This window comes from Octopus bimaculoides, chromosome 7 (genome assembly GCF_046866305.1).
Source record: "Octopus bimaculoides isolate indiv1 chromosome 7, ASM4686630v1, whole genome shotgun sequence".
Lineage (NCBI taxonomy): Eukaryota > Metazoa > Mollusca > Cephalopoda > Octopoda > Octopodidae > Octopus > Octopus bimaculoides.
The window spans coordinates 91,204,990-91,229,619 of NC_142934.1; the positions used below are offsets into that span (position 1 = coordinate 91,204,990).

At 41.1% G+C, this 24,630-nt stretch overlaps 1 protein-coding gene and 3 pseudogenes across 1 annotated transcript in view; all 4 read left to right on the forward strand.

Moving 5' to 3' along the window:
* The window catches only part of LOC106872798 (uncharacterized), a 57,121-nt gene extending 44,182 nt beyond the window's left edge, over positions 1-12,939 (forward strand). Inside the window, exons 2-4 of the mRNA XM_052969789.2 lie at positions 6,444-6,579; positions 8,137-8,276; positions 9,644-12,939. Of these exons, the coding sequence (XP_052825749.1) occupies positions 6,444-6,579; positions 8,137-8,276; positions 9,644-9,720 (353 nt within the window). The 3' untranslated portion in view covers positions 9,721-12,939. The remainder of the gene's footprint in view (positions 1-6,443; positions 6,580-8,136; positions 8,277-9,643) is intronic.
* A 7,202-nt stretch (positions 12,940-20,141) lies between these two features.
* LOC149134808 (small subunit ribosomal RNA) lies at positions 20,142-21,074 on the forward strand (annotated as a pseudogene; the record flags this gene model as incomplete).
* A 449-nt stretch (positions 21,075-21,523) lies between these two features.
* LOC149134809 (5.8S ribosomal RNA) lies at positions 21,524-21,658 on the forward strand (annotated as a pseudogene).
* Positions 21,659-22,234: 576 nt separating this feature from the next.
* LOC149134810 (large subunit ribosomal RNA) lies at positions 22,235-24,509 on the forward strand (annotated as a pseudogene).
* Positions 24,510-24,630: the final 121 nt, after the last annotated feature.

Sequence of the window (24,630 nt, forward strand, 5' to 3'; positions counted from 1 at the left end):
GCTGAAGAAGGTCTTCACCCATGCAAGGTGTTGTTATCTGTTTGGTGGGATATGAAAGATTTAATCCACTTTCAACTTTTAAACTGAAACCAATTGATAAATTCTTCTAGTCGGCGTTAGAAGAAAAACAACCATCTTTGGTTTCAAGAGGAAAGGTGTTTTTCCATCAGGATAATGCTCAGCCACATACAGCGAGGATGACATTCCAAAGGCTGGAGCAGTTTGAATGGGAAACGATACTCCACCTACCATATTCGCCGGACGTTGCTCCGTCTGATTATCATTTATTCCGCAGTTTTCAAAATAATTTGAACGGAAAAAATATGAATTGTGTAGACGAGGTCAGAACAGTGCTGGAGGAGTATTTTTCGTCACGGGCAAGTGAATTTTAGAAGAGGGGCCTTGTAAGTCTACCAGATAGATGGAAGAGCATTGTATAAAAAAACTGCATTATTTATGGGAAGACCCAACACACACACACAACACCTCTTTCCCACATGCACCTCCCTCCCTCACCAGCGCTCTCTTAAGTATGCTTTCTCTTTTGCTCTCTTCGTCTCCATCTATTACCCCCCCCCTTCTCCATCATGAGTGCTCTCCCTTCACAACGCTTGTTTACTTGTATCCTTCCTAAGCATCTTCCCAAACTCGTTTGCACGCTTATTTCTGTTTAGCTGAATGCTTTCCTATGTCTGTTTTCTCCTGTTGATATACTTCATAACTCCCCAACGCTGCCGTGTATTGCTACACATTGATTTCTACTTCTTACACGCCTCACACATCTCCATTTTTAGACACAGTAACAATAAGCCCCCACATAAAAGCAGTCATGTTGTACATGTTCATCGACAAGCAGCTCTATCAATTATTCAACTACCCATCCACATATGTTTATACATACATTAACACGCATGAGAATACATTAATGTATTCGTGGGGGCATACCTGTATTCAGAATTATAAAAACTAAATTTTAATTGCAATATTTTATTTATCAACACAATGTTTTTTCAAAAGGTCAGATATGAAGGACATTATCGTTTATTACCTTATTGGTTGATCGATTTTAATAAAAAAAAAGTAACAAAAAAGACTTAAAATGAGCAACAAAAATAATTTCTACCTCGTTTTATAATTTTGGATGTTAGCAGTGTTGACGCAGTGTGACTGTTGCCAGTGGCTGTTGGCAAATATTCAATGAAAATTCAATGCTAACTCACAAGTGGGGGTGGGGAATTTTCCAGTTAACTGGAGAATTAAGCTATATTTTGTCGTTTATCTTGCTAGTTTAAAAATAGACAGCCACACCCAATTATATAAGCTTTTTCGCTGCCCAGCTATACAAGTAAATTTTGTTTTATATTGCACCACAAAGCAGAGGACAAATATGGAGCTGTTTTAATGAAGACACAGAAAAAGAGAGAAAAAAAATCGAATTGGAATGAAAGTCAGTGGAATTGAAGCGTTGTGAATGGGGTGTATTGTTGTCTTTTAGTCAGAGACATCAGGGGAATGACAGTAAGTTTTGGTGAGGGGGAGCATCATAGATTGCTGATATTAATGTAATTGATGACTAATTTGAATTTGTACAGGTTGGTGCTTCTTGACAGGTAGGGATTCCAGAGAGTTACTGGTGTAAGAAGGACAAATTGGAAAAATGTCTGGTGCAGAGTGGGACGAGGCATGAGGACATCTGGATGATGAGAGGGAAAGAGAAAGGTATATTAGGTGGGCTTGGGTGGAGATAACCAGCTTGTTAGGTCAGAGAATCAGAAGCTGTGACAGCAGAGGTGGGAGATAGTAAGGGTGGAAGATGGCAGGGCTCTTCTGTATGTCGGATAAAAATGAAACTTTACCAATCAAATAAATAACCTTTTAGATGCAGACTCGTTAGTGTATGTAACAGCAACACCATTGCATGTATGTTAGCCACACCCTGTGTGTCACTAGCATAGTTATGGGGGTGGAAGCCCTTGACCCATCATGGACAGCATTTTTTGTGGGGTGACACTTTACACATATATTGAATTTTAAATGGGATAGAAACAGCAACATCATGGGCCACTTCAGGTGGCACAAATGCTAGTGACATCATTGATGTGTATTGCACTTGAGGTTCGTAGAGGTTCTACAATTAACTAGGTCTGAAGTAATTTCTTGGCTTTAGTCTTTGAGATGCAACTTTGGCAATGTCACTTAATACTTCGAAGGGAGACACCAAAAATCCTGGTCAGTTTTTAATGTCACTGTTGCAAGTTGTTGATAAACTTGTCCTCTTTGATGTACCTATTTATAACCAGGTGAACTGGGCAGGTGAAAGAGCTAGGAGACTATGATGAACAACCCAACATTAATTACAAGATACAAACTAGCAGGTGTCCACTACCAAACTGATTTGGCCCTCAGCTGATATTGTGTGTGTGCATTCAGTTTCTCAAATCACTCAACAGTGCTGATCTTTAGCTCCAAAAATTTCAAGATGGGTGCAAACATGGTTGCGTCATTAAGAAGCTCACTTCACAACTATATGGCTCGAGGTTTGATCTAATCATGTGTCACCTTCAGGTGTCCCCTAGCCGAGCCTCATGTTAACTAATACCTTAAGAGTGGAATTTGGTTGATAGAAACTGTATGGAAGCCATCATGTGTATAACTAGTAACACTAACTGGGCTTTACAGTTAAATAGATCAAAATAAAAAAAAGTTCCAAGTTGTTCTCATTTAATTGTTCTAAGCAGAACATCAACAATGGTTTGTGAACTTAAAAATCTAAATGGTTATTGATTTTCATTTAACTTGGGGAAAAGTGATTGCTTCTATAATCTATATAGACCATTCTTGGTCAATATTGTATATATGTTTACACTGACCAACAATAAATTTGGTGGGTGGGAGGTTCTTGTGTCAGAGTGAGAAATTTATTAAATTATTCAAATAGTAAAGTTACTTATATAAAATTATTGAAACTACAGAAAAAAAAAAAAAATTTGGAAACACTCGATATTTTGCATCTGTCCCAGTTTGCTATGATCCATGATCAATGATCTGTTCCGTGTCACTGAAATAGAATCTGAATCACAGAACAGTAACACTGATCTGTGCTATTGAAATGTGATCTGTGTTACTATTATTATTTTTTACATTTTAACATTATGCTTCACATTCCCAAACTCTGCGACTGATTTCTGTTGAGCAAACAGTGAACTGTTTTGTCTGTGTGTCTTGATATAATTGTGGTGGTTTTGTGCGATGGTTGTGGTAGTTGTGGTGATTGTGGTAGTTGTGGATGTTGTTTGGCTTCTTGTCATTCCTGATTCTGCAGAATTATGATCAAATGTCTTCAACAAGACCAATCCATTTTTAGATGTATGTCAGACTACATCTAAAATTTATGATTTGAAAGAAATTTGGGTGTTCTTTTTAACATGTTCACAAACCACGTAGATTCTTTTCTTTTGGATCTTGTAGAATGTACTATTAAAGATAAAAGCAAAACTGACAAACATCTCATCCATGTGTGTGCATGCATGCGTGTGTGTGTTTTGTGCATGTGCACGCATGCATGCATGTGTGTGTGTATGTGCATGCATGTGTCTCTGTGTGTGTGTGTGAGTGTGTGTGTGTGAGTGTGTGTGAAGGCATATGGCTTTGTAGTTAGGGCATTTAGCTCATGATTGTAAGGTCGTGAGTTCAATTCCCAGCAACGCGTTGTGTCTTTGAGCAAGACACTTTATTTCACGTTGCTCTGGCAAAAATGAGTATTACCTGTATTTCAAAGGGCCAGCCTTGTCACACTCTGTGTCACGCTGAATCTCCTCGAGAGCTACGTTAAGGGTACACATGTCTGTGGAGTGCTCAGTCATAGCCCAACTAATTAGGGAGTGAGTCAGTTTAGATGAGATCCAGTTTGGGTTCGTGCCAGGGAAAATCACTACTGATGCTATATTTCTGGTAAGACAGCTGCAGGAGAAATACCTAGCCAAAGATAAACCTCTGTACCTGGCTTTCGTTGATATGGAGAAAGCCTTTGACAGGGTCCCCTGGTCCCTTATCTGGTGGTCACTGAGGAAACTAGGGATAGATGAATGGTTAGGGAAAGCTGTGCGAGCCATGTGCAAGGATGCTGTCAGTAAGGTGAAGGTTAGCAACGAGTACAGTGAAGAATTCCGGGTAGAGGTAGGGGTCCACCAAGGTTCAGTCCTCAGTCCCCTCCTTATGAGTGGATTTGGCAGATGGAAATTGAAAGAAGTGCATCATATGTGTGGGTGGGGAGCATGTTTGTGTCTTTTTGTCTTGACATTGTGTCATAGTTATAAATGAGTGTCATTGTCATACAAGCAGTGTTGTTCATTTCCAGTGTTCTGTGAAAACATGTCTGGCCATGGAGGGCAGGGGGGAATATTACCATACTTGGAAACAAGTGGGGGTTGGCAACTGGAAGGGCATCCAGCTGTAGAAAACCCACCTCAGTACGCTCCATCCGACTCCTACAAACTTAGCAAAGTAAATGTGGAAAGAAACAAACTTTAACTGAACATTTCTCCCATCTCTGAAAACCTGTAAAGGCCAGGACATAGTGTTTCGCACCGTCCTGCTACACCAAAGCAATAAATAAAGACAAGCATAGCAAAATATCTGTTGTAATAGATTTACCCTGAAGCCCTTTGAGTTGGCAGCCCAATAACATGCTCATTTAGTCACTTCAGCTATAAGCAAACCATCTGGACACACATACCAGCTTAAAAATTGATACCCATTCACAATGTTTAGAATGAAACTAGATGTGACAAACTCACTGTCCACACACAGGTAGACACCATTGCTGTTTGGCTCCAGGTCAGTCATGATTCCAAAAGATTTATCTTCAAAGCTGTTACAATCATGATCATGTTACTTTTAGGAGGATCTTAGATTGCGTTGTATCATGTGTCTGTTTGAACTTTTTCAAGACAACACGGTATAATTTGAGTGATATTTGGGTGCTGTTTCTAACCAGGTGAGAAACTCTGTAAAAGCTCATTATTATTATTAGTTTGAGAAGGAAAGGTGGTGTGCCTAGTTTTTAGAGCAGAGGAAGAGATAACTATGATGGGGATGCAGAAAGGGTGATTATAAATGTTTCACTTGAATTTTAAGGGTATGGTGGTAAAGATTTGAGTAAATTGATGGTATGAATGGAGTGTTGTGACACATGAGTTTCAAGAGAGGAGAAGCAAGTGCAAGGAGGAGGTTTAGATGAAAATGTGTGTGTGTGTGTTACGTGGAAAAAGGAAAATTTCTGAATGGATAAAGTATTTGAGTATTTACCTTAATCTAGCAGCAGTTCAAATCTATTGCAAGCATTTTGTCGAATTTTCAGAACTGGATATTTTGTTCTACATTACCATTTCAAACTACCTATCTATTCTTAGTAGGTACTCTCAGGTCATCTTGAAAATGTTACCTGTGCCCTTCATTCTCAATCTTCTGAGACATGTTTGGTCATGGGGAAATATTACTTAACTTGGAAACAGGTGAAAGTTGACAGCAGGAAAGGCATCTGACTAGAATTTTTGCCTCAACAAATTCCGTCTGACCCATACAGACATGGTCTCAAAGCAACGAAAATATTTTGGCAAATTAAATTTAAATGTTGAAGTGAATCTAACAGTTTTTGTGTGTTTCTTAAATAGCTTATAAACACCTTCCACATTGCAATTATTAAATTTTATTATATAAATATATATCTTCAATTAATGTACATTTTCTATGCTGGCATAGGTAGGACAGTCTGATAGGAAGTGGCATGTCAGAAGCCTACCAAACTCTGCTGTCTGTTTTGGCATGATTTCTATGACTGGATGCCCTTTCTAATGTCAACCACTTTACAGAGTGGACTGGTAGTTTCTTACATGGCATCAGCATCACTGAGGCCACCACCAACTAACTTGCAGGACAAAAACCCTCAACTGGGGGGAGTAGTATTGAGGGACAGAAAGGTGTCTTGCTTACTCAGGGGCCATTTATCCAAGTTATAGAGGGTTGTATAGTTACAGGGTAGTGTATAATTACAGGATGGTGTATAATTGTATAAAATATATATTTTATATTTATTTCCGATATATATATATATATATATATAACAATATATAAGAAATAGTGAATAATATATCACTGATATTTCAGAAAGCTTGCTGAGCTGTAAAAACATTAAGTGAACACACTTGAAACAACATCAAATTAAAACTGCTATTTGTGCATTATACTAAATGTATATACACCAGTGGAAGGGATAATGCTGAGAGTTTTGTCTGAGAGGAAATCTCTTCATAGAAATATTGTTAAAAACAGTGGTGCAACTTACTTTTGACAAGAAAATTTATGTTATGATTACCAGAATTGGATTAAAAAGACATCTTTGAATAATGTTTTTTTGTTTTTGTTTTTTCTTTTCTGCATTTCAGTTTGTTATATTCCTCTGGTATCTTGTACCTGCACAGAAGAGATGGTGATCAGTGCCAATTCAAGTTGTGCAAGTATTCTCGATGATATGTTTGATGAGGAAAGAAAGGGTCCTGGATCTTACCCCATAGTCTGTGCGTGAGTATTGAGTTCCCCAATGTTTGTTAATAACACCTGCAGTTAACACCTGGAGACTTAAATTATATAATTTTTGGCCATTCCATTTTCACTCACAGAAAACTGCTGCAAAATATAACACATAAATTAATAATTAATGAAATTTAGATGATTCTCATGTCGATTCAGAAACAGCCTTCTAATTTTTTTTTTTTATGGTTTCGTCAGAGAAAGAAAGGCAGGACTCATGAAGCTTTTGTGCTTATAAATTAGTCATTGGTGAAGTAACAATGATTGCTTTTAGAAATCCTAGAGACACTACATTTTTTTCTATATTGTTATTTCTCTCTGAGTTATTTGGTCATCATATATGCCATATTTTTTACTGGTTTTCTCATTGGACTGTAGCCAGGCTGGGGTATTGCTTTCAAGGCCATTGTCAGTTTTATTGGTCTTGTACTTACCATATACATTCAGCTATAAGTTGCACTTTTTTTCCTTGAAATTTTCACCTAAAGTTGGGGATGCAACTTATAAGCACGTCCAATAAAAAATATCTCTAGATATTTTCTAGGTACAAGCCCTGTCTGAAGTTCCAACACTTGGAATAACCTAAAAGGATAAAATTTTACATTATAAACAACAGTTTCTAAAATGCATGCATTTAATAGGATAACAGTTGTTGTTAGTCATCTTCAGCTTACTGAAAGCATGGTTACTCAACAACAATTATGTCGGCACGATTCCTAATTGAACTTTGCTCTCCAGCATCGTAAAAGTCGCTGCGAGTTATTGTGGGGTCAATGGTAAAATTCCCGATTTGAACCTTGTAAGTTGGGAGTGCATCTTATAGGTGAGGGCATTTTATAGCAAAGTATATATGGTAAGTAGTATTTATTTTACTAATCTTAAATGGATGAAAGACAAAAACCTAATATCATAAGATATTTTATCCAATATTCTACTGACTGTGTCATCCCCTGTCCAATGGGATTTCTTCATTTTTGCTTCTTTTTTTTTTTTGCTTCATTTTACTTTTATTTTAATTATGCAGATTAGTAGAATATGAGTTTTGTTTTTTTCTCTTGAGCAAAATGTAAAATTTGTTAGACACAGTCATGGCTGTGCAGTTAAGAAGCTTGGTTTGGGGTTGAGTTCTACTGCACAGCACCTTGGGCAAGTCTCTCTTGCTATAGAGCCAGGCTGACCAATGTCTTGTTCAGTGAATTTGGTAGACAGAAACTGTGTAGAAGCTCATGTGTATGTGTCCACGTCTTTTGTTCCACAGCTAATGTTGGTTTGTTTACATATTTGTAACTTAGTGGCTCAGCAAAAGAGACTGTTAGAATAAGCACTAGATTTCAAGAAAAAGAAAAAGAACAAATTTGTTCAGCTACATCCTTCTATGCAGTGCTCCAGCATGATTGTAGTTTAGTGACTGAAATGAGTAAAAACAAGGAAAAAACTTTATAACCTTTTCTCTCATTCTGTTTTTACATTTAGTTTCTCTCTACTTATGTATTTAGTATTTAGTTATCAATCTCTTTGTCTAACAGTAAAATTTTATTATATTTTCAGATATTTCAACGACTATCTTAAATGTATGAATCTCCTCATAAGTGAATGTGACAAAAAGTATCTTTTTACCTACAAAAGCTTCAAGGAATTTTACACACGTCCTCCTTATAGATGCCGAATAACTCCTACATACACTGGTGGTAAGTTACTCTTGTTACAATAAAGCTTGTTAGATGGGACAAAACCACATTTATGTTTCATTTCTCTTTTAGATATTTTCAAATTTGTCATCTCAAGAATCATTATTGTCATTTAGCGTCTGTTGTCCATGCTGGCATGGGTTGGACAGTTTGACCAGGGCTGGCAAGCTGGAAGGCTGCACCAGGCTTCAGTCTGTTTTGGCATAGTTTCCATGTCTGAATGCCCTTCCTAATGCCAACCACTCTGAGAGTGTAATGGGTGCTTTTACATGTCACTGGCACAGGTGCCATTTGCGTGACACCAGTATCTGGCACGACTGCAGTTTTACTTGGTTTAATGGATCTTCTTCTCAAACACAACATAATGCCAAAGATCTTGGTCATTGCTTCTGTGAGGCCTAATACTAGTAGCATCCCTGTACATGGCTTGTACAGCTCTCACCAACTACTCGTCTATCCTTAGTTTCCACATTGACCACCAGATAAGGGATCGGGGGACCCTGTCAGAGGCTTTCTCCAAGTCAACAAAAGCCAAGTACAGAGGTTTATCTTTGGCTGTGTATTCCTCCTGCAGCTGCCTTATCAGAAATATAGCATCAGTGGCACAAAGCCAGATAGCTCACTGTTCCCAGGGCTCTGACAATTATTGGTACTACTGCTACCTTTTTCATCGACCACAACTGCTTAACTTCCCAAGCTAACCTGTTATATCTATCGACTTTTCTTTCTTCCTTATCGCATACTTTGTTGTCAGCTGGGCATGCTATATATATGATCCAGCATTGTTTGTTTATTATTATTATTATTATTATTATTATTGCAGTGAGCTGGCAGAATTGTTAGCACGTTGGATGAAATACTTAGCAGTATTTCGTCTGTCTTTATGTTCTGAGTTCAAATTCTGCCGAGGCTGACTTTGCCTTTGATCCTTTCGGAGTCAATAAATTAAGTACCAGTGAAAACACTGGGGTTGATGTAATCGACTAGTCCCCTCTTCCTTATATTTCAGGCCTTGTGCCTTTAGTAGAAAGGGTTATTATTGTTATTATTATTAGGGTGGTGGTCATCTGGCAGAACTGTTAGTACGCTGGACAAAAGGCTTAGTAGCATTTTGTCCATTTCTGTGTTCTGGGTTCAAATTCTACCAGGGTTGATTTTGCCTTTCATCCTTTCAGGGTGAATAAAACAAGTACCAGTTGAGTACTGGGGGTTGATGTAATGAACTTAACCCCTCTCCCCCAAAACTGCTAGCCTCGTGTTTACAGTAGAAAAGATTATTGTTGTTATTGTTTTTAATGTTGTTTTACCCATCTTTTTATTTCATTATTTTTTTCTCTATTTTATTTATTTATTTTTTTTTTTTGCAGGATGTCAACATATAGCAGTGTCTGGATGGGTTCTTCTTTTCGGATTCGCCTACTTTTTACTACTACAAATTGCTTGAGATTAGTGCATAGATAACAATTTTCTACTAGTGTACACTACAATATTTGCGTGCCATCTTTTTAGCCGCTTGGCCAGGAGTACGGAGACTGTGTATTAAATGCTAAAGGAAAAAGGAAAAAAAAAAAAAAAAAAAAAACGAACATCATAAAGAAGACAACTAGACGGAGCAAATTTTCCATTTTTGCTTAGTCAGCATAATTTTTTCATTTTTTTTTTTTTTAAACTTATTGTTATTTTTCTTACAGCACAGAGTAATGGCATTTATAAATTGTCCTTCTAGTTATCAACATTAAAATTTTACTCTTTAATAACAATATTGGAAATAAAAGTATTTGAAGAAAATGGAAAACCTAAAACTTAATTTGAAACTTTAAACTCTTATGCCTCAATTTAACTAATATATTCAAAATCCAAGCTATAATAAGCCTTATTCTGAGCCTTAAGTCTAATTGCCATTAAGATTTTCTTAACTTCTGTTAAGATTCTGTTTTAAATTTTAGAACCTTAATAAAGATGTAAGAATAATAATTGATATAAAGCTAAACACTTTACTCTACATTCTCTCAAAGTTTTATGTCAGTTAATCTATTAAATGTTTTCTCCTTCCATCTACCTGTCTGTCTATCTTTCTCCATTTTTGCCATTTTCTCTTAGAAAGGATTTAGATATATAACCAGAAATATTTTAGCAAAGAAACAGGCTCACAATATGCAATTTCTACATCTACAAACTAACATCTGTTTATACATTTTTTCTTGCTTTTTCTCTTTGCACATCTCACATGGTATTTTAGCATGGTAAATCTGATATTATAGATATTTGGCATGTCAGCTTCTTTTGGGGAGAGGAGTTGCCAGTACATAGCAAAATGCCTATTGTATCTGTGAAACACACAAATTATAATTAGAGGAAATAAATACATTGATAAAATCTGTACATAATGAGAATTCCAAGTCTTATTGCAGAAGGAGTCATATACTAGGAAATTAAAATCACTGTTTAAATTCAATATTAAATTCTTAAGTAAAAAAGGAAACATTCTAAATGATGGTAAGGTCCACATTTTCCTTATCAAATGAAATAAACGTTTGTTATAACAAGTTTAAATAATTTTCAAAAGAATGAAATATTAGGATGAAGGATTTTTTTCTTTATTTATACATTAAAATCTTGCTAGGGTCAATTTTGACTTTTTTAATCCTTCTGTAGTTGATAAAGTGCTAGTCAAGAACTGGAGTAGATCTACTCAACCATATGTTTCCTCTAAAGTCCTGTGTTTATGTTAGCAACTAATTATAAATTTTCTCTATGAATTTTAGTAAAATATTATATGACTCTATCTGTAAATGATTAAAGTAAGTGGATTTTAACAAGTAAATGTTTATAAAAACAATCTACTCTGGTAGACGTATCTCTGTTTCAGTAAAAAATGATTAAGGCAAGGGAAGTAATGTGCCTTGCCTAAGAGTACAGCTTAACGTTTATTAGTTGACTTTGAATTCTTGACCCTGCATCAGTAACCAGGTTTGATAATCAATTTAGTCTTTAAATATAAAATAAATATTTTGTATTTAAAACAGCAATATAATGACTTGTGGCCATTTAATTAATTCATTATACATTGATGTATTGGAACTTGAAAGATTATCTGCTTCGGTGATCTCCCAGTTTGTAGTTTATCTACCTTTATCATTGAGCTACTGTTGATAGCAATAAAAATTAAAGTGCATCTGATCTCAAAAGATTCATTAGAAAAAAATTAGGAACAGAATAAATTCCATAACCACCATTAAAATTAAAAACAACTGTAATTAGGTGGTGCAACTCTGTTAGACATCATTTGAGTCACTCAGTGACTGCAACTTATACAAATCTAGAATGATATTTCATCACTGACTAATATTATGATACTGTGTAATGTTATAAAAAATAATCTCTGACATGTTGTAAACTGATATGTTATTAATTACTGCAATAGGCTGAATTAAACCTCTTGGATTATTAATAATCTTAAAATGAAACATAAACCCTATCAACATCTAATCTAAATAGTGATCTTCTTCACTTTTGGTAAAAAATAGTATTTCAGATATTACACTTATTTCTAAATAAAATTATTTAAAAATCGAAATCTTTTCTCAACTTTTCAATAGATATTTAGAAGATTAAGCAGGACTGAAGTTTACATGGTTACGTTGCTGTATTTTAACACCAATAACTGCCTTCAAAATAAAATTCTATTTCTTCTCTTCCCAAATCTTAGTTTACTATTGTTACAATTGACTAAAACTGAAGAATATATTCTCTAATTGTATGAAAATTATTCTAATTGCCAATTATTTTCCCTCAACTGGAACCTCAGTTCAAACTAAATGCAAAGTAAGTCTTGGAGAAATATTACAAGTTAACATAATATGTTATGTGTGTTACCAATAATATTGCAGTACCTTGCCCTATATATATCAACCAATGTTTTATTACCCTGCTATAATATCAATCTCACTCACTAGTGACCTGCATGTTCACTGGTGACAGGCACATTCTCTTTTAGCCTTATGAAAATCCTACAAGCAATTCATTAGATTTATTACTCAAATCATTACATCAGTGTCCTTTTACAGTTGTGATATTTTACCTTAGTAGTTGGTCACTTCTAGACCAACTATTTTTTTTCTTTTTTTAAAATTTTTGTAAATGAAAATTCTCAGGACTCATTTGAAATTTCACAGGTGCAGGAAAGTGACCGTGGTTAAGTTAAAGTTAGGTAAAACTAACTGTCAAAGTAGTTCTCAATTCATCCCCAAATAACTTAATCAATAAATCCTGTTTTGTAAGAGAGAGCTCAACAAATTGGTTGTTGTTCTTATTTGAATTCTGTGATCACTTTTTGGAAGAGCAATACGAATATTGTCAACTGTTGGAAAATATTTCCAAAACAACCTAATGCAATAACCTGATTTTAGTTCAGAAGGAATATTTTATGAACCTATGAAAGAACAAAGAACAAGAAATGTTATGACTTTGCCTGTATGATATTGACTATAAGTTATTTCTATCAAATAGATGTTAACAAGTAAATCTTTGTAAAAGCAAACAGTTTTCTTTGGTTGGAGCGTATCAATATTTCTGTAAAGATAATTAAGGCAAGATCATATATCATTACATATGATATTTTAATTAAAATAAATGAAAGAATAAAAATATAATCTAACTGAAATATAGTTAATTTATTATTCTTCGTAATGCAAGATTTTAACCCAGTTTTCTGCTGTGGTATCTTTCAACGTTTTGGTTATAATTTTTTTTAAAGTGAAAGAAATCTGTTATGAAGCTAAGAACAAAAAAAAAAAAAAAATCTAGAAATCTTTAAAAAGCTGCTGGCACAAGAATGGGAAGTCATTACTTTAGTATTAGTTAATTTTAAGAACATTTAACCTCTAGCAATATTTTTTCTTTCTTTTTCTTTTAAATTAAATAATAATTTCTAATTGAACTTTCTGAAAAAAATGGCCTCATCCTATAAAATGCAATTATTGCTTGCTTTTGGTGTTATATTTGTTGTTGCAGTACAGTTTGTACATGAAAGTGTGTGTATGTGTATGTATGTGTGTGTGGGCATGCATTTTTAAATATTTTCTTGATAGATGTTATGAAAAATGCATGACAGATTTGTGAAGCAGAATTTTATACCAACTTCTTATATGGACATGTGTATACAAGTTGTAAGTTATTGTTTGGGGGAATGAAAGCAAAAAGTTAATCTAGAAGCTAGTCTGATCACAGAAATCTCTCTTCTAAGTAAGTATATCATTACCTGATGAAATTTCTAATGCACCAAGTTGAACAACACGTTTCTCTACTCACCTCGCTCAAGACTTTGAGATATTGACTTCCTAGTCTCTGGCTTGACCTTCACACACTGCCATTTGTATGAACCAGTGACTCAACTGAGTTATCCATAACATCTGCTTTGGTAACAGCAATGATATGTTCAATATTTAGACATATCTGACTTTGCTTGCTCACAACTAATGTTTGTTTAAATAGCTTAAACCTTCTCACTAGAAATCTAATGTGCCACATGGGGGAACAATGAAATACAATATTTCAAATATTTTACTTCCTTCTCTTTCGCTCTCCCCTATTATTCTAAACAATTCCTTTATTTCTGTTTATCATCTTTATATACAGATTGCCTTTTTATAACCAATTATTATTATTTTTATTATTATTAATTAATAATAATGTATGAAACTAAACAAGGGTTATGAAATAAGAGTTACATTAACCTAATGGAAAACCCTCATATTGTGGCAGATTAATGTAGCAAACCGTCCTAATTCATACCTTTTTTGTTATAATCGTTGGTCTAAGAAACTAATTTTGGTGGTTTCAGTACAAATGGTTAGCATTTTGTACAGTGCTTAGAGGAAACTGTTTAATTATCTTTGTTCATCCAGTAATTAATATCGTTAACAGCAGATATCTTCAACGGTAGATGTTTCTTGTAAGGAAAAGATCAAGATCGACAACTTAATGTCTAGGCTGAATCATCTGTCCTTATCTTTACCATCAAGTACAACATCTTTTTGCATATTTTCAAAATAATGTCACATTCATGAGATTGGATGTCTATGACAATTCATATCTATTAATATAAAGATCTGACAGTAAACTACTGTCAGATTGGGTGAGGGCTTAGTTTTCCTCACAACTAAAGGTTGTGCAAGTTTGTCAACGAATATAAGAATATAGTTACACTTGTAAAATGTTTTAACAACAAAAATACTGCTGTGTGTTGTTTACTTGATTGAACTAAGAACTGTATGTACTCTTAAAGAATCAATAGTGATTGAATGACTACCAAAAAAAACCCTTTGTGATTAGAACTTAGACACTGAAGTCACCATTTTTTTCTTTTTAAACTTTTGTTCTGTTATCTACAGAAGTCCATGGTTGTAGTAGAGTACAATATCAAAACTGAAAGTAAGTTGTTTATTGCATTTTTTTGTTTGTTTTTGATCTTACCATTGTTTTGTTTTGTCAGGGAAATGTATGAAAGCAGAAACAAAGCTAGAAGCTGTTGAATATACAATAGTTGAGAGTATATCAATGAATTGTCTATGTCCATACCAGTGATTGTTAAGTCAATGCAATTCCAGTCAATAGAAAACGTTAACAATTTGCTCTTTTGGAAGCACTTTATACAAAGTACTTTTTCCCCCCTCTTTATCATAATATTCTTCCACATGTGTTGATGGTGAAATAACAACAATCAATCAATAATGCTAGTTTTTTTGTTGTTGTTTTTTTTTTTAAATTTTTCTCATGTACTTTCACAGTTTTATTTACAAATAAATTTTGAAAATTAATTTCCCTTTTGTTATTTCTATAATGAATAATTAATATTATTCTAATTTGTTCTTGCAAGATGTTCTTCAAAGTATGCAGTAAGGTTAATAAAGTTAAAATATTTCAAATTATTTTGTCATCATACCTAAAATGATTAAATTGTCGAACAATAAACATTTAACAATTTTTATGTGCACATGATAATTTTTCCATTATAGTGTATACTTAAGCTGCAGACATGTCTTTCATGGAAGACTGGGAACAAGCAACATGATTTGTATGATGATAAAATTCATTTAAAATCATCTCATGATGTGATTTTATATGGGATTTTGTGAACAGTAACACCATTGGTTGCAGGTTTCTAGTGGACGTATCTCTGAGTTACTGCATTTCTCTTGATAAATTCAAAGTAATGTTTGTAACTCAGGGCAAAAAGACTCTGTAGTGTTGAAGAGAAACGTCCCAATTCAGGAGGTGGAATGCATTGATGTGCATGAATGGCAAGTAGTTGTGATAAAGAAGTTGCCAACGGTTGTGATAAATGCAGAATCAGCTTTGATTTGATAGTTTGGGTTTAGAGGAGGTGTCTGTGTGTCTGTTAAAGATGCATGCAGGTTATGAAAGTAGCTTTCTTTGTGAGTTGAGGGTGGAAAAAATGATTTCTGAACTGATGGTACCAGCTTGTGGGAGAGGTAAGAAGGATTAAAAGAATGGAAATCACCAAAGATGATGACTTGTGAGAAAGATGTCCTTGAAGCAGCAAAGGATATGGTGAAAAAGTTGTCGGTTTGAGAAGTTTGGAGAATGGTAAAAGAAACATATGTTTGAAGGAGTTGAAGAGGGAAAATGAATCGGAGTAACTGGAAGATTTTGTTAAAAGAGGAGAATGGTAGAGAGGAAGAAATTGATACATGTACAAGGATCAGTTTTTGGAGAGAAGTTTAAATAAAGAGCGTAACCTGGAAGACAAAGAATGAGCTATAGAAAAGGGATTGAAAGAAGATTGATGTCTCAGACAGAAATAGGATGTGTGGTTTGTATGTAAGAAGTGAGCTGCTGTTAGGGGTCTAAATTAGAGTTTATGTTTATAAATGTTAGAGAGGTGGGAAATTATCTGGCAGGTTTAGCTTTAGTTTTTGGCATTTAGGGAAGTGTAGAGGGTCTCAGCTCATCACCTTCTATGGAGAGCCTGGTTCTGATGCTTACAACAAATATATCTTTGCTAAAGATATCCATGGGCTTATTTGTGTGATGTTACATTAAGAATTATAATGTGACCGTAGTCATGGCTGATGGCTGTGCCATCTGACTGGCACCTGTGCTGGTGGCACGTAAAAAGCACCATTCTAGTGTTGGGTTTCATGGAGACAGTGACAGGTGACCAAGACCTTTGGCAATATGCCATGCTTGTGTTGACCTATCAAGCCAAGTGAGACCATAGTCATGGCCGATGTCAGTGTCAGGTCAATGGCACAGAAAATGCACTCACTACACTCTCAGAGTATTTGGCGTTAGGAAGGGCATCCACCTGTAGAAACGTTGCCAAATCAGATTGGAACCTGGTGCAGTCCCCTTCCCCCCGGCTTACCAGTTTTCAGTGAAACTGTCCAATCCATGCCAGCATGGAAAGCGGATGTTAAATGATGATATCATTCGAGGATAACTGGCAAGACTCTCTCTACTCTATAAAATAGAGATACACTGGATAGAAGATGGCCTAGAGTCAAACAACATGTATACACACCTACGCATGTATTGCGGCTGCCAATACATGGACCTGTTGCTTTACTACAGGGTGATTCAAAAGTCGCCATACATAGGAACAATTTATCTTTTTATAAGAAACAGTTTATAAGAACAGTTTCTTTTCTGTTATTTAACAAGCTCTATGTGGTTACCATTGATTGAATACACATTGCAATACGTTTACCCCACTCATTGTGAACTCGTAATAGCACATCTGGTGATATGTGTGCAAAGGCGTTGGTGATGCGTTCCTTCAAATGATTTATGTCTTTTATCTTTCCGTGATAAACCATGCCTTTCAAATGCCCCCAAAGATAGAAATCAAGAGGGGTCAGATCAGGGGATCCAGGGGATCTTATAAACTGTTTCTTATTAAAAAAATACATTTTTCCTACGTATGGAGACTTTTGAATCCCCCTGTATTATATGATTCTTATTTCCTATGAAAATTGATTAATATTTATGATATGTTTTCACAGAAATTCTTTCTGGAAGAGAATTTATTGCACACTAATCAAATATATATCAACTTTATATGTTAATGCTTTTTAATCCTGTTAAAGCATTTCTAAATTTTAATTAATGAGAAATGGAAGTCATTAAATTAATTTCTGTTAATGAGTCCAAAGAAGACAGTAGCAATGAGCTTTTCACACTCTTCCAGACTGGTTCTATTGATCTGGTTGATGCCCAGCCTAAATATCTGCAGATCAATGTCAGTAGGAAAATGTGGCTGGAGAGGGAAGCAGAAATCTTACTTGAAATTCTTGCAGCAGTGAGCTTTGCTAAAACCACTGCAGAAGTCATGACATTCAGCCAATCAACACACCAATTATTTGATAAAATATGTTAAGAACAACTCTTTCACATACTTATTGCACAAATGTATATTAAAATTAAAATTTTAATCTTCATGTCATCATTTTCATTTGATAACCACTTTTCCATACTTGCATAGGGAAAGATTTTCCATCAGTGGATGCTCTGCCGGTTGCCAGCCCTCACTTCTTTTCAGGCAAGGAAATATTTCCCCATGGCCTGATATATTTTTCACGGAAGACTGGAAACAAGGAAACGTAATTTGGAGGATGATGATGATGATGATGTCCATTTAAAACCATCACATGATGTCTAGACAAGGGTACACACCAATACACACACACAATTACCTTCTTCCAGTTTCTTATTTCTTTATTGCCCACAAGGGGTTATACACAGAGGAGACAAACAAGGACAGACAAAGGGATTAAGTCGATTACATCGACCCCCAGTGCGTAACTGGTATCTAATTTATCGACCCCGACGGGATGAATGGCAAAGTCGACCTCGGCGGAATTTGAACTCAGAACGTAGCGGCAGACGAAATACCGCTAAGCATTTCACCCGGTGTGCTAACGTTTCTGCCAGCTCGTCGCCTTTCCAGTTTCTTCCAGTTTCTGCCTACCAAATCCCCTCACAGTTGTGCATAAGTTTGTAGTGGTGAGATAAGTTTCATTAGTCATTGGGTTGTATTTTATGTAAATATGCCTAGGTCAAGTCTTTAAGCCATTGGAAGATTTACATTCATCAAGACAATGTAAAGGAACTCTTGTTAATTTTAGGCAGCTGTTGCTTACAGCAGCAAGTTCTTCTTGACAGCCAGATAGTCAATCATTTCAGAGTTTGCTCACTTGCTGCATACACAATGCAGCATTGGTAACTGAACATAAAGCATAACCTTTCAAGTAGTTGTTACATGACTGACTGAGCTGTCTGCGATTTTAATCACTGACATTCCTTTATGGCAATCAGACAATACCAAGGCAAGAAGACAAACATACACACACTTACATAAATATACATACATACATGTATATATATTAGAAGGTTGTTTGTTAGGGACAATCAGAGAGTGACCATGGTGTCACATCTATAAAGTGCTTAGCTGTATGGGTGACTCATCAAACTGAAATGGCTGGAGGCACATAACCTCTCTCTCTCTCTCTCTCTCTCTAATGTCAATGTGAATACTCGTCAGAGTGTAAGTATCTTGAGAGAAAAGCTGAACATTAGAAGCATCAGTTGTGGTGTGCAAGAGAGACGATTGCGCTGGTATGGACATGTGGTGAGAATGGATGAGGATAGCTGCCTGAAAAAGTGCCACACCCTAACAGTTGAGGGAACCCGTGGAAGAGGTAGGCCCAGGAAGACCTGGGCTGAGGTGGTGAGGCAAGACCTTCGTACATTGGGCCTCACCGAGGCGATGACTACTGACCGAGACCTTTGGAAATGTGCTGTGCGTGAGAAGACCCGGCAAGCCAAGTAAGATCGTTGCCAGTGCCCCTGGACTGGCTCTTGTGTGGGTGGCACATAAGATGCACCATTTTGAGCGTGCCCGTTGCCAGTTCCGCCTGACTGGCTTCCGTAGGATTTTCGAGCGAGATCGTTGCCAGTGCCCCTGGACTGGCTTGTGCGGGTGGCACATAAAAGACACCATTTCGAGCGTGGCCGTTGCCAGTATCGCCTGACTGGCCTTCGTGCAGGTGACACGTAAAAGCACCTACTACACTCTCTGAGTGGTTGGCGTTAGGAAGGGCATCCAGCTGTAGAAACTCTGCCAAATTTAGATTGGAGCCTGGTGTTGCCATCCGGTTTCACCAGTCCTTAGTCAAATCGTCCAACCCATGCTAGCATGGAAAGCGGACGTTAAACGATGATGATGATGATGATATATGTATGTATATGTATGAGCTCTTTTCAGCTTTCATTTATTTAATCCAATCACAAGGCTTTGGTCTGCCTGGACTTTGCTCCGTCGTTTGGAGCGAGCAAAGAGCTGAATGGTGCTACGACTGAAAGGCCGCCGTCTCGGTGGCAATACTGGCCGCGAGTGTGTGTGTCTCTGTGTTACGCACGCTCATGAATGCGGCCAAGGCAGTCGACAGATAATAAGTTGGTCGAGTGAGTTGTAGCAGTGAGAAAGAAGTGAGCAAAGATCAACAGCACGCTTTGGCGGCGGCTGCCGCCGGCGAAACGGCGGTGTGATCAAAAGGCCATCGTCTCGGTGGCGATACTGACCACGAGTGTGTGTATCGAAGGGCGCGATCTGGGCCACTCGTATTGCGACGTTAGAGGTGAAATTCTTGGATCGTCGCAAGACGCACTGCAGCGATGGCGTGTGGCAAGCACGTTTTCCTCGATCAAGAGCAAAAGTCGGAGGTTCGAAGACGATCAGATACCGTCGTAGTTTTGACCGTAGACGATGCCGACTGGCACTCCGCCAGCGTTCGCTTCGATGACCCGGTGGGAATCCTGCGCGGGAAACCATAGTCGGTTCCGGTGGGTGTATGGTTCCAAAACAGAAACTTAAAGGAATTGACGGAAGGGCACCACAAGGAGTGGAGCCTGCGGCTTAATTTGACTCAACATGGGAAAACTCACCCGGTCCGGACACCGGTAGGATTGACAGCTCGATAGCTCTTTCTCGATTCGGTGGGTGGTGGTGCATGGCCGTTCTTAGTTGGTGGAGCTATCCGTCTGGTTGATTCCGATAATGAACGAGACTCCGGCCTGCTAACTAGCGTGTCAATTAGTGCTTTTCCGGTAGCGAGGTGGCGCCGAAGCTGTCGTCGGTAGCTCCGCGCGCGGCCCGGGCTTGCCGTTGCTGCCGCTCTCCTTTGCGTCCGGTGCTGTGGCCGCGTCCGGCTGCTGCTCCCTCACGGGGCGGTTGCGGCGTTGGTTGCGGAGCGGCGGCGGTGAGTTGGTCGGCTCGGCCCGCGCGAGCCCGGCGGCGGCACGCCGTCGCGCCCGGGCCAGTCGGTTGGCGAACGCAGCGCTTCTTAGAGGGACGGGCGGCAGAAAGCCGCACGAGGCGGAGCGATAACAGGTCTGTGATGCCCTTAGCTGTCCGGAGCCGCACGCGCGCTACACTGGAGGTATCAGCGGGCGCGTCTCCCCCGGCCCGAGAGGGTCGGGAAACCTCTGAACCACCTCCCGTGATAGGGATCGGGGCCTGGAACCAACCCCGTGAACGAGGAATTCCCGGTAGACGCGGGTCATCAGCTTGCGTCGATCACGTCCATGCCCTTTGTACACGCCGCCCGTCGCTACTACCGATCGAATCTCGGATCTGGCCGACGAGTCTGCTTACGCGCGGCGGCGTTCCGTGCCGTCGTCGGCGCGTTCTCTGATGGCCCGGAGAAGACGACCGAATCCGATCGCTTAGAGGAAGTAAAAGTCGTAACAGGTTTTCCGTAGGCGAACCTGCGGAAGGATCATTACCTCCGCAACCGATCGTCGTCGCCTCCTCCGCCGCCGGCTGGTATCATCGAACGAGCGACAAACCCGCGATCCAGTCAATTTCGTAAGCCGCGGCCAGGCCCCCTCGCCTTCAGCTTCGTCGGTCCTCTAACAGTGCAGCAGCAGCGGCGGCCGCCCGCACTGGTGCCGCCGACCGCGCAATTCTCATCCAGCCAGCGTCCGCCCGACGACCAATGCGCTCGGCCGACGGTTCTGCACGCTTTGTGACTCTACGACCCTCGATCTCTCTCTCTATCTACCTTCCTCCCTCCGCCGTGACGCCGGTTTCGGCAGTCGCGCGCTGTTCCGCTGCTGCAGTCGTTGCTCTCTTTCCGTTTCGATTCGTTTTCGTTTTCTCTCGACCGCAGCGCCGGTAGGCGGTCGTCAGTAGTAGTAGTAGTGATAACAGTAGCAAATACCGAAACCCTGGACGGGGTATCACTCGGCTCGTCCCTCGATGAAGAGGGCGGCTATCCGCGTGAACTGATGCGAATTGCAGGACTCAGTGAACATCGACACCTCGAACGCATATTGCGGCCCCGTCCGGTTGAGAGGTGGTCACGACACGAAAACGCCGTCTGCCGCTGCCGTTGGCTGCGGCGGGGAGTCGGGAGTCGCAGGAAAGGGCGCACGCCGGGGAAGCGGCGGAAGGAACGGGAACACCTCCTCGTCTTTCGTTCCCGCTTCTTCTACTTCTTCCGGCCCGATTAGCGCGCGTGCGCCGCTCGACCCTCCGTCTCCCGCAATGCCAGACCGTCATCGTTGCGAAGCGCTGTGATGGCCGCGCCGCCCGCCCCGAATCGCGCGGCCGACACGTTACGGAGCCCGACAGCGGCAGCAGCGGAAGGAAACGAACGGCACGGATGACGAACGAACGGACCGGGCGTCTGTCCGCACCCGCCGCCGTTCGAACGCTCGTTCGTCTTGTACGTACGCATCCTCGCCCGTTCCTGCCCGCAGTCGCCGCCCGTGCCATCGTCGCCTCCGTGGCCGCCGCCGCCGCCGTCGGTCGGCGTTCGCTCTGTGGATTTCGTTGCGAGTGTTCATGCTGGCCGACGAATTGAACGCGGCTGCTGCTGCTGCAAGCAGCGCCATCTCCACGCACGCTGCTGCCTTAGACTCGGATGAGACTACCCGCTAAACTTAAGCATATCGCTAAGCGGAGGAAAAGAAACTAACCGGGATTCCCTAAGTAACGGCGAGTGAACCGGGAGAAGCCCAACGCCGAATCTCGTCGGCCGCGCCGGACGTCGAGAGCTGTGGTGCAAGGGTCGTACACGGTCGATCGTTTCGCCCGGCTAGGTTCGGAGTCCCCTCGATCGGGGCTGCCCAGAGCGGGTGCCAGGCCCATTCGGAGCCGGCGGCAATCGGCGGTGTTCTTTTCGGCCCGAGAGTCGGGTTGCTTGGGAACGTAGCCCAAAGCGGGTGGTAAGCTCCATCCAAGGCTAAATACGGGGACGAGACCGATAGCCGACAAGTACCGCGAGGGAAAGATGAAAAGAACTTTGGAGAGAGAGAGTTCAAGAGACCGTGAAACCGCCCAGTGGTAAACGGGTAGGACCGATCGCGAGAGGACTCAGTCCGCTGCCACTTCCACCCGGCTGCTTGTTCCGCGGGCGGTCGTCTGCAGCCTCGTCGGCGCTTGATCTCCGAGGCGCCGGCATCGGACGCACCTCCCTTCCGATCTGTCGTCGCGACCTGTTCCCGTCAGGCCGGTAGGTGCGCGGCGTCCGCAGGTCGCAGACGAGCGCCCCGGCGTCCGGAGCCACGCGGGGCCGGCGTCGGGACCTACGTCGGGACCTCTCGACCGGGCCCATCGCTCCATGAAAGCGCAGGCACGACTAACCGACGGAGACGGGCTAACGTACCTCGCCCTCAGCAAGCACGACGCCGTTTCCGCAGTGTGCGACGTGGCCGTCCGCGCGCGGGAACGCCCGAAAAAGCCGCCCGCTGCCACCGGTCAGCGACGAGCATCAGCAATCTACCTGACCCGTCTTGAAACACGGACTGAGGAGTCCCAGTCGACTGCGAGTCGTTGGAGCCTTTCACTTCGCGAACTCCGACGGCACAGCGAAAGCGAGAATGTGACAGGTCGTCGAGGCCCGCGCGGCGCTTCGAAGCATCGTTCCCGGGTTGGGTCCGCACATTCGCGCGACCGCGTTTCCGCACGCGTCGTCGCGTTCCCGCTCCGACTCAGGTGTAGCAGGCGGCCGGGGACCTGAAACATAGCAACCCACACCCGGTTGGGACGAAGCCAGAGAAAACTCTGGTGGAAGTCCGAAGCGCCTCTGACATGCAAATTGATTGTCGGAACCGAGTGTAGGGGCGAAAGACCAATCGAGCCGTCTGGTAGCTGTTTCCCTCCGAAGTTTCCCTCAGGATAGCTGGCGCCAGCAGGAGAACGACACGCAATTCCGTCCGGTAAAGCGAACGACTGGAGGCCCCGGGGACGTTGACGGCCTCGATCTACTCTCAAACTCAGAACGGGCGAAACTGGCCGCTCCTCTCCCGATCGGAGGCGGCCGTATGTTATTGCAGCCATTGCGAGGCGACGAATGCACGGTGCTAAGTGGGCCACTTTTGGTAAGCAGAACTGGTGATGTGGGATGAACTGAACGTCCGGCTAAGGTACCATACACTTCGCCCATTACATCTCCGAAAGGGTGTCGGTCGATATAGACAGCAGGACTGTGTCCACGGAAGTCGGAATCCGCTCAGGTGTGTGTAACAACTTACCTGCCAAATCGACCGGCTCCGAAAATGGATGGCGCTGGAGCGAGCGACCGATGCCGGACCGGCCGAGTGACAGGTTGCGCGATCGCCGGCGAGGCGACTTTCCGATGTCCGGTCCAGTAGGAGGGCGCCGCGGTGCGAGCCCGGGTGAAGCCGACCGCGTGTACAGATCTCGGTGGTAGCAGCAAATATTCGAACGAGAGCTTCGAAGACCGAAGTGGAGAAGGGTTCTGTGCCAACGGCGGTCGAGCACGTGTCAGTCGCTTCCTAAGAAGCGGGTGAAAGCTCCCACGAAAGGCGCCGGATCAGTCGCTAACGAACGTACGTACGAAAAACGAGCGGCCGGCCTCGCATCGAAAGTGAATCGGGTTAATATTCCCGAACCCGACCTCGGAGAGTGCTCGTCTGGTGGCGGGAACGCGGCGCGCTCCTAGCAGCACGTCCGTCGTCGAAGCCGGCGAACGGGCGAAGCAGCGGCAATGCAAGGGAGCCCCAGGAAGAGTTCTCTCTTCTTTGTAAAGGACCACGTCCGTGGAATCGGCTCCTCTGCAGATACGGATATGGTGTCTGTAGAACACCACGTCTCGGGCGGGGTCCGGTGCGCTCTCGGCGGCCCTGGAAAATCTGGGTCCGTAACGATTCGCAGCAGGTCTCCAAGGTGTACAGCCTCTCGTCAATAGCGCCAATGTAGGTAAGAGAAGTCAGCAAAATGGATCCGTACCTTCGGAAGAAGGATTGAACCGGGTCGGTCGGGCCGTGTGTGTCGCGGCGCTCCCCGCGCGCACGGTCGCGTCTT